The following is a 15,745-nucleotide window of genomic DNA, read 5'->3' on the forward strand; positions in this document are numbered from 1 at the left end:
TGGAAACTTTTTAAAATCTGAATCTCATTTTTTTAAAACCTGATTTCATTAGGCCTCTTCCCTGCTTAAAACTGTTCAATGGTTTCCCACTGTTTTTAGGTTAAAAATCAAGCTCCTTAATTTAGTTTACAAAGCTCTTCATGACCTTGCCCATATTCATCTGTCCAGCTTCAACATATCTCCCCTACACATTCCACTGGGGGAGCTTCCTTCACTTCCACGTTCCAGGAGCTCTCTCACCCATTGCTAGTATCTGGGAAAGGACATTCGCCCTTCTGCCTGGCTAATGCTTACTCATTTTTCATAACTCAGCTTAAGTATCATTTCTTTTGTACACCACCTTTGATTCCCTCAGCTAAGTTAGGTCTCCCAGCTCCATGTTCCCATTACAATCTCTATTTCCCTTTTTATAAAACTTTATTGTAACTATAATTACTTACTTAGTCTTATTTCCTACTCTATCCTCAGGGTCAAACCCACTACTTGGCAAATAGAGATAATTGATAAATATTACTGAATGGTGAAATAGGTTAAATCACAGACATCAAAAACAGCAAAGAACTTACCAAACAGGATAAAAAGCCCATGTGGTGTGATAAGCTGTTTGAAAAGGATAACACAAAATATAAGTGCCTAAGTAAAAATTTAAAAGAAGTTTACTCGTAAAAACAGCAGTTGACTTTAAAGCATTGATTTTATATTCTCCTATATATACTAAGTGATGAACTTTAATAAAAATCCTTGAAACAGGGGTGCCTGGGTGGCTTAGTCCATTAAGCATCTGCCTTCGGCTCAGGTCATGATCCCAGGGTCCTGGGATCAAGCCCCGCATCAGGCTCCCTGCTCAGTGGGAAGCCTGCTTCTCATTCTCCCACTCCCCCTGCTTGTGTTCCCTCTCTTGCTGTGTCTCTCTCTGTCAAATAGATAAATAAAATCTTTAAAATAAAAAAATCCTTGAAACAAACATTTTCATTTGAATACAACCCTAGACCAGAAAGTACTATACCTCCTCCTCGAAGACTAAAATTATAGAAATCTTCTCAACTCACATCAGGATTGAGATTGGTGACAAGCAGAACAGAATTTCCTGGTAAAGCACCAGCCCCAGGAATGGCCATTCTTCCAGTGACAGCAGAGGATGTGATTGTGAGAGGGCCCAGAGCTCCAGGAACAGCTGGGACTGATAATCCTTTTTAAAACATCAAAAGCATTTCATACACTGGTTATCTGGGGAATTACAACACTGGATAGATCTTAAGTAAATAAATGAAGATGAAAGCAAAAATATAGAAGAAAATGTGTCAAAGCTACCATAAGGATATCAAAGGCCAGTTTCCTGCCCTACAGAGTCAGTCTAGGAGTCAAGTTCCTTATTCTTTGACATCATCATACTCAGTACTCTATTATTTGTTTTTATTTTATTATGTTATGTTAATCACCATACAGTACATCATTAGTTTTTGATATAGGGTTCCATGATTCATTGTTTGTGTATAACACCCAGTGCTCCATGCAGAACGTGCCCTCTTTAATACCCATCACCAGGCTAACCCATCCCCCCACCCCCTCCCCTCTAAACCCTCAGTTTGTTTCTCAGAGTCCATACTCTCTCATGGTTCGTCTCCCCCTCCGATTTCCCCCCCTTCATTCTTCCCCTCCTGCTATCTTCTTTTTTTTTTTTTAAGCTGGTGCAGCCACTCTGGAAAACAGTATGGAGGTTCCTCAAAAAGTTGAAAATAGAGATACCATACGACCCAGCAATTGCAGTACTCTATTATTTGTAACAACGTTTTGCAGAGCAACAGAATTCACTGGTCTTAAAGCCATGAGGCTTTTGGAGGGTATATCAACTGTAAGTATTCCATTTCTTGAAAGAGATACATTCTAGCACATCCCCAGATACCATCCCTTACGGTAGATACAATTTTTCATTTCGTTTCTACCATAAAATCAGATATATTAAAAAAAAAAAAGCCCTCAGCAGAAATCATACTTATGACTAGGAAGTATTACATGTTCTACAAGTGGACTGTGGCAATGGCAGCACAACTCTGTAAATTTACTAAAAATTACTGAATTGTATACCTAAAACAGGAATGCAGAATACATAACATTCTACATAAGAAAAGCATTTTGTAACTTTATAAAGTGCTATATAAATATTATAACCACCACCAACTGATTTATAGAGTTCAATATTCTTCTGTAGCAAGAATTTTCAGAGCTTTCTATTCCCTCAGATATTCCAGAATTATTTCAAATTCTATAATACTGGAATACTGACACTACACACTATGCTAAAATAGCACACTTTTTCAGAAAGTCCCACTATTTGTGTTCTCAGCTTAACTAAAGTAAAATCTCTAGTTTATGTAAAATGAACAAGTTCCTTATGTTATTTATTGATTCTTTAAGCTCAAAATTCCTTATTACAGGGTCTGGCCATTTTGCCACAAATCAAATAATTAAGCTGCAATATAGTTTACATTCAAACTATTCTGCTTGACAATCTAATAAGGTCCTTACTACAATCATCTTGCTGAGTTTTAAAACTCTGCAGACCACTTTCTCAGGCTGGATACTTTTCCATGAAATCTATATTCAGTGGTCCTTCACATGGCCTCTTCCCATGCCCCTCTAATCCAACTCTGCAACTTCTGAGTAACTTCTGTAAGTTTATTATATATTACCAACAGTACAACCTGGCTACGCCATAGGGTGTGAAGTACATATGTATGTATGTACATATGTGTGTGTATCTATCCCCCTACTAAAGCTTAAGTCTTATCAACTCAGGAGTCCCCTTTATGCATTTTTTTCTTTCTTAACATCTATACTGATTTATACATAGTGTGTGTCAAAAAGAACTATCTAAAATGAAGGAAACCCTATATCACTACTTCCAAATGTTTATCAATTAAACTTTGGGGAGCTTCAAATAAATAAAAATAATGTATAATGCCTTCATTTTAATGGAATAAGTAGAATATTCATTTAATTAAACATACATTAAGATGTCTTAAAACCACCAAAAACATAAAACTTAAACGTCAACCTTATTACTCTTTCCCTTTTAGTCAAACGTCACCCTCTCCATCAAAGAGAGAGTACTTAAAATTCCCAAAATTGGAAGGATAGAAATATAAAGATTAGTGACAGAAAGCAGCTATGTTGCAATTTAAAGTAGAGTTATATTCATTTATCAGCTGGAAACTGGAAATGTAATATGTACACCAGGATTAACACTGTATCACTCTTCTAATCACCAACCTCAGTGTTTTCTTTAGGCACTGGAGAGAAAACCATAAAGAAATGTTTTTCTTTTCCTTAAGTTATGATCAAATTCATTTTGCTTACTATTTGGAAAAGTGAGAAAGTCATTATCAAAATATTAACCAACTGCTATCTCTTAGTTAACTCTATTAGCTAAAAAATATATATCCCTTAAAATAAGCAGCATGTATACTCTATGGCAATCCTCTGAACCCATCAGTGACATAAGAAAGGATTTACAAATATGTTGCATAGTAAATATTTATTAATTCAAGTATTTATCGGAGTACCTAGGTCACTCAGTCTATTGGGTATCTGCCTTTGGCTCAGGTCGTTGTCTTGGGGTCCTGGGATTGAGCCCCGCATCGTGTTCCCTATTCAGTGCAGAGTCTGCGTCCCCCTCTCCCTCTGCCCCTTCCCCCGGTCATGCTCTTTTTCTCTCTCTCCCTCTCTCAAATAAATGAATAAAATCTTAAAAAAAAAAATAATTCAAGTATTTATTGACTGCATAGTATGTACTGAATGCCATCAAAGGCATTAAGAACACAAATGTAAGTGAGATACAGGTCTGTCCAACATGCAACCGATAAGCTTGTCAGCAAAGAAGCAGTTCATACATTTTATACAAGAATCTAAAAGGCAAACGTGAGGTTAATTAATACATTCAACCTATAGTAATCTATACCAACAGTATAAATGATGCAGAATATATACTAGAACTTGGGGGTTGAGAATGGAACCACAGGGAATTATCTGTAAAGACAAGGAAGCTGTGCATCATACAATGAGCCACTTCTATGGTTGATGTACATAATGCTTTTATTGTAAATCCTTCAAGTATGGTGCTATTTTTCATCTTGATAAGTTCCTAGAACATACACATCATTATAAAACCATTTCAAATTCAACTTTAAAAAAAAAATCACCTGTAGCTTGATGAAATCCAATGGCTGGGGCAAATCCAGCAGCCCCTGCATAGGGTGAAGAAATTATACCTGGTGCACCTAATGGGGAAGAGAAGCTAAAGTAAATAATTCTACCTCTATAAATATGGTTATCAAAACAATATAAAAAAAGCTTTATGATAGTATATTATTGATAAAGAGATACTGTTATGGAGTTAAGATTTTTTCAACAGGTGAACAGGTGATCCTTAATGTATAAGTAAAGAGCCCCTGCCCCTTCTAGATGCTAACCCCTTTCAACTGGGTGCAAGGTTCAAGAGTCCAGCTTAGCTGTTACTTAGCTTTGTGTTATCAGTTATTTCATTTCATTTATTTAGTTTTATTACTGAGGTTGAGATTCATGCCCTTATTGAGAGCACTGTTTCTCTGTGAAAACTGTCAAATACTTATTAAAATGTACTGTACCTAGGGAGTACTGTTTTGATGAAAAGAAATATGAAACAAACTGAGGGTTGCTGGAGTGGAGGGGGTGGGAGGGATGGGGTTCCTGGGTGATAGACATTGGGGAGGGTATGTGCTATGGTGAGCGCTGTGAATTGTGTAAGACTGATGAATCACAGACCTGTACCCCTGAAACAAATAAGACATCGTTAAAAAAAATAGTAAAAAAAACCCAAAACCTTTTTCAAAAAAAAAAAAAAATCTTTGTTTTTGAAAGGCTTACAAACTAAAAGTATTAATTATAGGAGATTCATATACTGAGGATCTAGTGGTTTGTTTTTTGTTTTTTGTTTTTTTAAAGATTTTATTTATTTATGTGACACAGAGAGACACAGCGAGAGAGGAAACACAAGCAGGGGGAGTGGGAGAGGGAGAAGCAGGCTTCCCGCCGAGCAGGGAGCCCGATGCGGGGCTTGATCCCAGGACCCTGAGTGAGATCATGACCTGAGCCGAAGGCAGTCGCTTAACCGACTGAGCCACCCAGGTGCCCGAGGATCTAGTGGTTTAAACACAAATGTACTGTAAGCAGTCTAAGAAGGGATCACAGAGGATCCACCGTGATTGTTTGGAGGTTTATCAGGAGATAAAACCTGAGCTAGACATTATGTAATCGAAAGGCACAGTGCTTAGTGTATCCCAGATGCTAAACAAATGCTGGTATTCTTCCCTTTCCTTTCAGAAGCCTGGTGACTATGCACCAGCAACAAAAACAGGAGTTAGTTCCAAGGGGAGGAATCAATACTAGTAGGAAACAATTTGGTTTTGGACATGTCAAGGTTGCGGTGATGGTAAGACACAAGTGGAAATAAGGCAAACTCAGAAAAACTAGTTTTAAGATACAAATTTGTAAATCATCTATGTAGAAACAAATGTGAAAACTATATGAATGAGAGTTCCACTAAAAATGACAGAAGACAGGGCGCCTGGGTGGTTCAGTCAGTTAAGGGTCCGACTTGTGATTTCAGCTCAGGTCAAGATCTCAGGGTCATGAGATCCAGCCCCACACGCTGGACGTGGATACTTAAGATTCTCTCTCGCCCTCTCCCTCTGCTCCGCCTCCCTGCTCCCCCCGCCCCTCGTGCATGTACCCTCTCTAAAAAATAAACACACACATACAATAGAAGACAAAAAAATGGAGAGAGTTAAAAATAGAACCTGGGAGTATTAGTACACTTAAGAGGTAGAGGAAGGAAGAACATTCTAAGAAAAGAGAACAGCCTTAGAAAGAAAAAACAGAACAGTGAATTATAACTCCTCAGGATCTAGAGGAATAGCGTTTAAGGGGGTAGGGGCTCAAAAGAAGTCAAAGAGAATGAGAAATGCAAAAAGTAAAGAAATTTTAGAGCAATAGTGAGAAGTCAGATTTTAAGAGTAAAGGGGAGGGTTGTTTTTCTCTCTCTCTTTTTTAAAGTATTTTATTTATTTAATTTGACAGAGAGAGACACAGCGAGAAAGGAAACACAAGCAGGGGGAGTGGGAGGGGGAGAAGCATGCTCCTTGCTGAGCAGGGAGCCCGAAGCGGGGCTCGATCCCAGGACCCTGGGATCATGACCTGAGCCGGAAGCATTGCTCAACGACTGAGCCGCCCAGGCGCCCTGTTTTTCTCTTTTTAATGAGAGGGTGATAAGCATTTTATGGGAAGAAATATGTAGGCTATATTCTCCAGAGGAGTTAAAAGCTCAAAGTGGGCGCCTGGGTGGCTCAGATGGTTAAGCGTCTGCCTTCGGCTCAGGTCATGGTCCCAGGGTCCTGGGATCGAATCCCGCATCAGGCTCCCTGCTCCTTGGGAGCCTGCTTCTCCCTCTGCCTCTCTCTCTGTCTCTCATGAATAAATAAATAAAATCTTAAAATAAATAAATAAATAAATAAAAAGCTCAAAAAGTTTATTCTCTTCATTAAAAAGTTAACAGAATTTGTTAAATACATAGTTGTGATTTATTAAAATAATTAAAGAAAATATATAGTCATTAAGAGACATCAGGAATAGAGTTAGCAAGGAGAACTGCCAGTGAATGAAGATAGAAAAAATGAGATAAGTGACAGAATAAGTGATGAAATAAGAAGGGAAACATAGCATTTACTGAAAAAACATTGTGAGTCTAGCATTTTTCTAGTGCTGAGGAAGCACTGAACAAAGCAGACAAGAATCTGTCCCTGATAAACTTACATTCAAGTACGTTCAAGATCACAGATAAAATGATTCATTTTTAAAACAGAAATAACTATATTTAAGGCATAAAGGAAGACTTCACAAAGAAACTTCAATATGGATACGAGTAATTACAAAAATTTGCGCCAGAAAGTTAAACATGAGAGATATAGCAGATTGTATTACTGTTGACAAGTATTTACTTGTCCCTTCCATAATATACTCTGGCTAGTACTATGACTTGCAGTACACTTTTTTTTTTTTTTATTTAAAAGAAAGAGAGAGGGAGAGAGAATCCTAAGCAGGCTACACCCACAGCATGGAGCTCACCGCCCTGAGATTATGACCTAAGTCGAAATCAAGAGCTGGATGCCTAACCAACTGAGCCACCCAGGCGCCCCCAGTGCCACACACTTTTATGCAATTCCCACTGCACTTAATCATATGAGTACACAAACAGATATGATATATACCACCTCTCTATACAGAAGCTTCAAGAGGCACTATGGGTTTACATCAGCTCTCCTTTTTTACTCTCTGCCGCAAGAATGTCACTTCTCAAATGGGGTGACACTTTCAGCCTGAGCCCTGGATACACGTGAAATACACGTGAAAGGCTGCTGCAAGAATGGATTCACAGCTGCATAAATGTCAGCAGTGTGAACGAAATAAATGTTAATTGCTGTAAACCATTGAGATGGGCGGGGGGGGGCAAGAAGGTATCTTTTTTTTTTTTTTTAAAGATTTTATTTATTCATTTGACAGAGAGCGAGAAAGAGAGAGGCAGAGGGAGAAGCAGGCTCCCTGCTTAGCAGGGAGCCCAACGCGGGACTCTATCCCAGGACCCTGAGATCATGCTCTGAGCTGAAGGCAGACGCCTAACCGACCGAGCCACCGAGGCGCCCCAAGAAGCTATTTTTAAAACACAAAAAAAACTAATAGAGATGGCTACGGGGGGATTGCAAGGTTGTGAGGCAGAAGACTAGTAGAAGGTTTTAGAAAAATAATGAAAAAATTTGAAGTAAGTACTACAGAACGCTAAACAGCAATGAATAAAAAAAAATTGGGAAACAATTAACAGGGATAAATTTTAAGTAATTTCTTCCAAATAAAATACGATGAATAAGAACATTTGTTAAAACTTGACAAAAGAATCATTGATAGTTTCCATTAATATATACTCCTCAAGCAGAAACAGAAGCATTTTAGCGAAGTAACCTTTAAAGACAATGAGTTAATATCTTTATGAAAATATTAGACAAACCTTTATGAAAAAGGCTCAAGATCTGAATGACCAAGGATATTTTACATTTGGAAAATGTACCACCACAACAGAAATTAAGGCAATAAAAATTGTTAACATTTTTACCAATGAAATCAGTTTATCAGTAATATTTATAATAGCAAAACCCTAAAGAAAATAGCTTAGGGGCGCCTGGGTGGCTCAGTTGGTTAAGCGACTGCCTTCAGCTCAGGTCATGATCCTGGAGTCCCGGGATCGAGTCCCGCATCGGGCTCCCTGCTCGGCAGGGAGTCTGCTTCTCCCTCTCATGCTCTCTGTCTCTCATTCTCTCTGTCTCAAATAAATAAATAAAATCTTAAAAAAAAAAAAAAAAGAAAAAGAAAATAGCTTAATGTCCAAATTGGAGAATGATTAAATAACTCATGAGTCACTATCCAACCTACAGAGCCATTTAAAATACTATGAAGAGTGTGTACTACCAAAAAAAAAAAAAAAAGCACAACCACGGTGTTTTTTTAAAATGTGAATACAGTGGCAGATGAAATAATATAGACCAACCTTAATGCAGAAAATGCCCGATGAAAGAGTAAAAAGATCTTTAAAAAAAAATTCAAAGAGCTGACAAGATAATAAAGAATAACCAGGTCAAAAACCTAACCCCAAAAAATTAAGCTTTGGTTTTGCCAGCCTCGTCGGGTAGTAGACAAGATGCAAATTCAAGGATTGGCCCAAGGAAGAAAGTCAATAGGTGACCTTTACGGCATTGATCTAAAAGTGTATGCCTAAATAACCTACCCATCTCACCCTCAGAGAAGACTGCAAGAAAAGGTGCCTTTGTGTCCAGCAAAGAAGGGACAAAAAAGTTTCTGTAAAGTTCTAACCAAAAGCAAGCTCTGCCAATTTGCAGCTCAAATTTGTATTTCTTAGGAGTCCAAAATAAAATTAATAAAGTTGTGGATTTAGACTGAAATGGTCCCAAACACAGAGCCTTTAATGTTTCAGACAAATTCTCCCTAGAGGAGCATACCACCATCCCAAGCCTCAAAGAACCATGTAATTAATTCTCTAAGTAAAATGAATACCTCATTGAAAGAAAGAAAGAAAGAAAAAGAGAGAGAGAAAAGAAAAAATCTAATAGAGATACAAATCACAATGCTATGATTTCAGACACAGGAATTATCAGATGAAGATTTTATTTTATTATTTTTTTTAAAGATTTTATTTATTTATTTGACAGAGAGAGACACAGCGAGAGAGGGAACACAAGTAGGGGGAGTGGGAGAGGGAGAAGGAGGCTTCCCGCTGAGCAGGGAGTCTGCTTCTCCCTCTGACCCTCCCCCCCTCATGCTCTATCTCATTCTCTCTCTCAAATACATAAATAAAATCTTTAAATAGTACACCTGAAGAAATAAAAGATATGCCAAAAAATATCTGTAAGGCAGGAAGACACTTAAAAAAAAAGAACAGAAAATTTCTAGAAATGAAAAACACAATTATTAAACTCTAAATTACTGGACAAATTTAACAACAGATTAGATTAACAACAGATTAGAGACCATTTGTGAAATCAAAGTTAGGCCCTAAGGAATTATTCAGAATGCATCTTAGAGAGGTAAAGAAATAGTAAATATGAAAAAAAATTTGAGACACTCAGAACAGAGTAAGAGGGTATAACAGGTCAAATCAAAGTTCTACAAAGTAAGAAAAAAACAGTGAGAAGGGGAACTACATGAAAAGACAATTTCTAGAACCAATAAAAGGCAACAATCCATCAAATCAAGAAGCCCAAGGAAGCTCTAATCAGAGTGAATAAATCCTTAAACAGACACTTTACAATGAAACTACAAGACCTCAAAGATGAAGAAAATATCTAGCAGTAGTTAGGTTGATTCAGCTGACTTTCAAAGAGAAAAATGAAAACCAGACATCATCAAATGATTTAATACACTGAATGAAAAGAACAATAAATATACCTAGATACATATTTTATATCTAGAAATATCTAGAACTCTATGGTAGGAAAAATATCTTTTAAAGCTGACAACAGGGGTGCCTGGATGGCTCACTCAGGACAGCATGTGATTCTTGATCTCAGGGTTGTGAGTTTGAACCCCACACTGGCTGTAGAGATTACTAAAAAATAAATAAACTTTAAAAAATAAAGTAAAATAAAATAAAACTGACAACAAAATAAAAACATTTTTGAACAAATGAAAACTTCAAATATGCTACCATGGACTTCCCTAAGTGAATACTAAAGGATATCCTTTAGGCAGAAGGTAAATGAACCCAGATGGCATATCTGAGTTGTTTTTTTGTTTTTTGTTTTTAAAGATTTTATTTATTTATTTGACAGAGAGAGACACAGTGAGAGAGGGAACACAAGCAGGGGGAGTGGGAGAGGGAGAAGCAGGCTCCCCGCAGAGCAGGGAGCCTGATGTGGGACTCGATCCCAGGACCCTGGGATCATGACCTGAGCCAAAGGCAGATGCTAAACTACTGAGCCACCCAGGCGCCCCGGCATATCTGAGTTGTAAGAAGGAAATAAAAAGTCTACAGTCATGTATGGCTTGATCTAAGTGAACACTTATTACATAAAACAATACTAACAAATTGTCAGATTAAAATAAAAATTTTGAAACATAACAATAATATCATGAGTTAGGAGAAGGTAAAAGAGGGTAAGAGGAGTTACAGTGCCCTAAAGTTCTTATATTATGTAAGGAAAGGGGACAGTATCAGTTAACTTTAGATTTTAATAAAATAAGTATGAAAGTTAAAAATCCTAGATGAAGGGCACCTGGGTGGCTCAGTCGGTTGAGCGTCTGCCTTCGGCTCAGGTGTGATCCCAGGGTCCTGGGATTGAGCTCCGCATCCGGCTCCCTGCTTAGTGGGGAGTCTGCATCTCCCCGCACCCCCCCCCCACTAATTCTCTCTCTCAAATAAATAAAATCTTAAAAAAAAATCCTAGATGAAAATACAAAACAGTATTAAACTTCAAAAACAGCAGGAAAAACAGCATAATAAACAAACATTAATTTAACAAATATTTTTTAAAAAGATTTGTTTATTTTAATAAGAGAGACAGCGCAAGTGGGGTGGAGGGGGGAAGAGAGAGAGAGAGAGAGAGAGAAACAGACTCTCCACTGAGTGCAGAGCTCGATCCACAATCATGACCTGAGCCGAAACCAAGGGTCGGATGCTTAACCGACTGAGCCACCCAGGCGCCCCTAATTTAACAAATATTCATGAATGCCTACTGTAAACTAAATAGAAGACAAAATATCTACCCTGCTGAAGCTTAATTCTAGTGATGAAGACAAAATAAACAATAAATACAGGAAATAACTGTAGGTAAGAAGGTGACAAATACTACAGAAAATAGAACAGGAAAAATCAGGAGTACTGAGGGAGGGCTGGTCAGGGTAGGTCAAAGGCAGCATGAAGAAAATAGAGGATATGTGAAAGAAAAGTACTCCAGGCACAGGGAAATACACACTGGATAATCCGGAGGTAGGAACATACTTAACATGTTTTGTATACTGGAGGGACTGTCATTTTGGTAAGCAGAAAGAGAGCAAGGGGGGGGTGGGCATCAAAGAAGATATTCAAAAAGTAAAGTTGGGGTGGATCGTATAGGGCCTTGTAATCCAAAGTAAGGATGTGAGCATTTACTCTGAAAGAAACAGGAAATTGTAGAGGACTTTCAGTCAGCATTAGACTGAAATTGATAGGACTCACTTTTCTAATTTACACCCAAATAAATTGTACATACACAAAAGTTGTTTTGTGAAGTTCTGACATATTTATTTTTAAAATTTTATTTAAATTCAATTTAGTTAACATATACTGTATTATTAGTTTCAGGGGCAGAATTTAGTGATTCATCAGTTGCATATAATACCCAGTGCTCATTACATCAAGTGCCCTCCTTAATGCCTGTCACCCAATTACACCATCTCCCCAACCCCTTCCCCCGTTCTAGCAACCCTCAGTTTGTTTCCTATAGTTAAGGGTCTCTTATGGCTTGCCTCCCTCTCTGTTTTTATCTTATTTTTCCCCTCCCCTAAGTTCATCTGTTTTATTTTCTTTTAATTTTTTTAAAAAGATTTTATTTATTTATTTGAGAGAGAGAATGAGATAGAGAGCATGAGAGGGGGGAGGGTCAGAGAGAGAAGCAGACCCCCTGCTGAGCAGGGAGCCCGACGCGGGACTCGATCCCGGGACTCCAGGATCATGACCTGAGCCGAAGGCAGTCGCTTAACCAACTGAGCCACCCAGGCGCCCTATTTTCTTTTAATTTTTAAAGATCTATTTATTTGAGAGAGAGAGAGTCAGCACACAAGTGGGGGGTGGGGCAGAGGGAGGGGAAAAGCAGACTCCCCGCTGAGCAGGGAGTCCGAGGCAGGGCTTGGGCCTAGGACCCTGAGATCTTGACCTGAGCTGAAGGCAGATGCTTAACCAACTGAGCCACCCAGGTGCCCTTTTCTGTTTTGTTTCTTAAATTCCACACATGAGTAAAATCCTATGGTATTTGTCGTTCTCTGACTTATTTCGCTTAGCATAATACTCTCTAGTTCCATCCACGTTGTTGCAAATGCAAAGATTTCATTCTTTTTGATGGCTGAGTAACATTTCATTGTGTATATATCCCACCTTTTCTTTATCTATTCATCTGTCGATGGATATCTGGGCTCTTTCCAGAGTTTGGCTACTGTGGACATTGCTGCCATAAAAATTGGGGTGCATGTGCCCCTTCGAATCACTGTTTGTATCTTTTGGATAAATACCTAGTAGTGCAACTGCTGGTGGTAGGGTAGTTCTATTTTTAACTTTCTAAGAAACCTCCATCCTGTTTTCCAGAGTGGCTGCACCAGTTTGCATTCCCACCAATAGTGTAAGAGGGTTCCCCCTTCTCCTCATCCTTGCCCAACATCTACTGTTTCTTGATTTGTTAATTTGAGCCATTCTGACTGGTATGAGGTGGTCTCTCACTGTGGTTTTTTATTTGTATTTCCCTGATGGCTGAGTGATGTGGAGCATTTTTTCATGTGTCTGATAGCCATTTGTATGTCTTCTTTGGAGAAATGTTCATGACTTCTGCCCATTTCTTGACTGGATTTTTTGCTTTTTGGGTGTTGAGTTTGGTAAGTTCTTTATAGATTTTGAATACTAGTCCTTTATCTGATACGTCATTTGCAAATATCTTCTCCCATTCTATCGGTTGTCTTTTGGTTTTGTTGACTGTTCCTTTGCTGTGCAAAAGCTTTTTATCTTGATGAAGTCCCGAGAGTTCATTTTTACCCTTGCTTCCCTTGCCTTTGAAGTTGTGTCTAGCAAGAAGTTGCTGCGGCTGAGGTCACAGAGGTTGCTGTCTGTGTTCTTCTCTAGGATTTTGATGTATTCCTATCTCACATTTAGGTTTTTCATCCATTTTGAGTCTATTTTTTGTATATGTTGTAAGAATATGGCACAGTTTCATTCTTCTGCATGTGGCTGTCCAATTTTCCCAACATCATTTGTTGAAAAGACTGTCTTTTTTCCACTGGATGTTCTTTCCTGCTTTGTCGAAGATTAGTTGACCATAAAGTTGAGGGGCCATTTCTGGGTTCTCTATTCTGTGCCATTGATCCATATGTCTGTTTTTGTGCCAGTACCATACTGTCTTGATGATTACAGCTCTATAATAGAGCTTTAAGTCTGGGATTGTGAAGCCTCCAGCTTTGGTTTTCTGTCAACATTTCTTTGACTATTCGGGATCTTTTCTGGTTCCATACAAACTTTAGGGTTGTTTGTTCCAGCTCTGTGAAAATGTTGATGGTATTTTGATAGGGATTACATTTAATGTGTAGATTGATTTGGGTAGCATGGACATTTTAACAATATCTGTTCTTCCAATCTGTGAGCATGGAATGTTTTTCCTTTTCTTTGTGTTTTCCTCAATTTCTTTCATGAGTATTCTATAGTTTTCTGAGTACAGTCCTTTGCCTCTTTGGTTAGGTTTATTCCTAGGTATCTTATGGTTTTTCGTGCAATTGTAAATGGGATCAATTCCTTTACTTCCTCCTCCTTCTGCTTCATTGTTAGTGTATAGAAATGCAACTGACTTCTGTGCGTTCATTTTCTATCCTGTGACTTTGCTGAATTCCTGTATCAGTTCTAGACATTTTTTGTGTGTGTGGCGTCTTCTGGATTTTCTAGAGTATTATGTCATCTGTGAAGAGTAAAAGTTTGATTTCTTCTTGCCATTTGGATGCTTTTCTTTTTGTTGTCTGACTGCTGAGGCCAGGACTTCCACTACCAAGTTGAACAACAGTGGTGAGAATGGACATCCCTGTCCTCTTCCTGACCTTAGTGGAAAAGCTCTCCGTTCGGGCGCCTGGGTGGCTCAGATGGTTAAGCTTCTGCCTTCGGCTCAGGTCATGATCCCAGGGTCCCGGGATCGAGTCCCGCATCGGGCTCCCTGCTCGGCAGGGAGCCTGCTTCTCCCTCTGCCTCTCTCTCTCTCTCTCTCTCTGTCTGTCATGAATAAATAAATAAAATCTTTAAAAAAAAAAAAAGAAAGAAAAGCTCTCCGTTCTTCCCCACTGAGGATGATATTTGCTGTGGGTCTTTCATATATGGCTTTTATGATATTGAGGTATGTTCCCTCTATCTACATGGCACAGAGAGTTTTTATCAAGAAACATGCTCTATTTTGTCAAATGCTTTTTCTGCATCTATTGAGAGGATCATATGGTTCTTGTCCTTTCCTTTATTTTTTTTATTTTTTAAAGAAGATTTTATTTATTTATTTGACAGAGAGAGACACAGCAAGAGAGGAACACAAGCAGGGTGAGTGGGAGAGGGAGAAGCAGGCTTCCCACTGAGCAGGGAGCCCGATGCGGGGCGCGATCCCAGGACTCTGGGATCATGACCTGAGCCGAAGGCAGAAGCTTAACGACTGAGCCACCCAGGCCACCACTGTCCTTTCCTTTATTAATGTGGTGTATAACATTGATTAGTTTGCGGATGTTGAACCACCCTTGTGGCCCAGGAATAAATCCCACTTGGTCGTGGTCAATAAGCCTTTTAATGTACTGTTGGATCTTATTACTAGTATCTTGGTAAGAATTTCTGCATCCATGTTCATCAGGGATATTGGTCTGTAATTCTCCTTTTCAGTGGGGTCTTTAAGTTTTGACATATATTTAAAACATGTGAAACTATCATCACAACCTAGATAACATTTCATCATTTCAAAACTTTCCTTGTGTCCCTTTGCAATCCATCTCTCTCCAAACCCTGTCCCCAGGCAACCACTGATCTGCTTTCTGTCACTATAGATTAATTTGCATTTTTCAGAATTACACATAAACAGAATCATACTATAGATGGTCTTTTAAAAATCTGGTTTCTTTCATTCAGAAAAATGTTTTGTTGGCTTCCCTCATTCAAAATAATCCTATTTTCCTTACTGATTTATTCCTCTGCATTTAAATAGTATTTCATCACGTGGATAAACTATACTTTATCCATTCACCTATAATAGAGTATTTCTAGATTTCAGTCATTATAAATAAAATTGCTATGAACATTTCTGCACAAGTATCTGTGTGGACATGAACTTTGATTCCCCTTGGGTAAATGATCAGGAAGAATGACTGGGTCACAGTGTAGGCTCACATTTAAGTT

The 15,745-nt window shown here is 38.4% G+C and overlaps 1 protein-coding gene across 7 annotated transcripts in view; it reads right to left on the reverse strand.

Annotated features, from left to right (window-relative positions):
- The window catches only part of PTBP3 (polypyrimidine tract binding protein 3), a 126,678-nt gene that overhangs the window by 11,771 nt on the left and 99,162 nt on the right, over nucleotides 1–15,745 (reverse strand). For all 7 annotated transcript variants that reach the window (XM_021691712.2, XM_021691713.2, XM_021691711.2 and 4 more), the window contains 3 exons: nucleotides 4,200–4,277; nucleotides 1,050–1,189; nucleotides 567–600 (listed from right to left, as the gene is read on the reverse strand). In XM_021691712.2, coding sequence (XP_021547387.1) covers nucleotides 567–600; nucleotides 1,050–1,189; nucleotides 4,200–4,277 — 252 coding nt within the window. The remainder of the gene's footprint in view (nucleotides 1–566; nucleotides 601–1,049; nucleotides 1,190–4,199; nucleotides 4,278–15,745) is intronic.

The sequence above is a fragment of the Neomonachus schauinslandi genome, chromosome 13 (genome assembly GCF_002201575.2).
Source record: "Neomonachus schauinslandi chromosome 13, ASM220157v2, whole genome shotgun sequence".
Lineage (NCBI taxonomy): Eukaryota > Metazoa > Chordata > Mammalia > Carnivora > Phocidae > Neomonachus > Neomonachus schauinslandi.